The 278-nt window shown below is 61.5% G+C and overlaps 1 protein-coding gene across 1 annotated transcript in view; it reads left to right on the forward strand.

The window, feature by feature from the left end:
* The window catches only part of LOC108803372 (interferon regulatory factor 2-binding protein-like A), a gene marked incomplete at its 3' end in the record, with an annotated part of 3,111 nt that extends 2,834 nt beyond the window's left edge, over positions 1-277 (forward strand). Inside the window, exon 3 of the mRNA XM_018575220.1 lies at positions 2-277. Coding sequence (XP_018430722.1) covers positions 2-277 — 276 coding nt within the window. The remainder of the gene's footprint in view (position 1) is intronic.
* Between the last annotated feature and the right edge of the window lies 1 nt (position 278).

A 278-nucleotide genomic window follows, 5' to 3' on the forward strand; every position in this document is an offset into this window, starting at 1 on the left:
CGACTCGCCCATGGCCAACAGCGGGCCCCTGTGCTGCACCATCTGCCACGAGCGCCTCGAGGACACGCACTTTGTCCAGTGCCCATCCGTACCCAGCCACAAGTTCTGCTTCCCCTGCTCCAGAGAGAGCATCAAGGCCCAGGGGGCAACGGGTGAGGTGTACTGCCCCAGCGGAGAGAAGTGCCCCCTGGTGGGATCTAATGTACCTTGGGCCTTCATGCAGGGGGAGATCGCCACCATTCTTGCCGGGGATGTAAAGGGAAAAAAGCAGAGAGACC

The sequence above is a fragment of the Nanorana parkeri genome, unplaced genomic scaffold (genome assembly GCF_000935625.1).
Source record: "Nanorana parkeri isolate BGI_ZX_2015 unplaced genomic scaffold, ASM93562v1 scaffold3653, whole genome shotgun sequence".
In the NCBI taxonomy this organism is placed as follows: Eukaryota; Metazoa; Chordata; class Amphibia; order Anura; family Dicroglossidae; genus Nanorana; species Nanorana parkeri.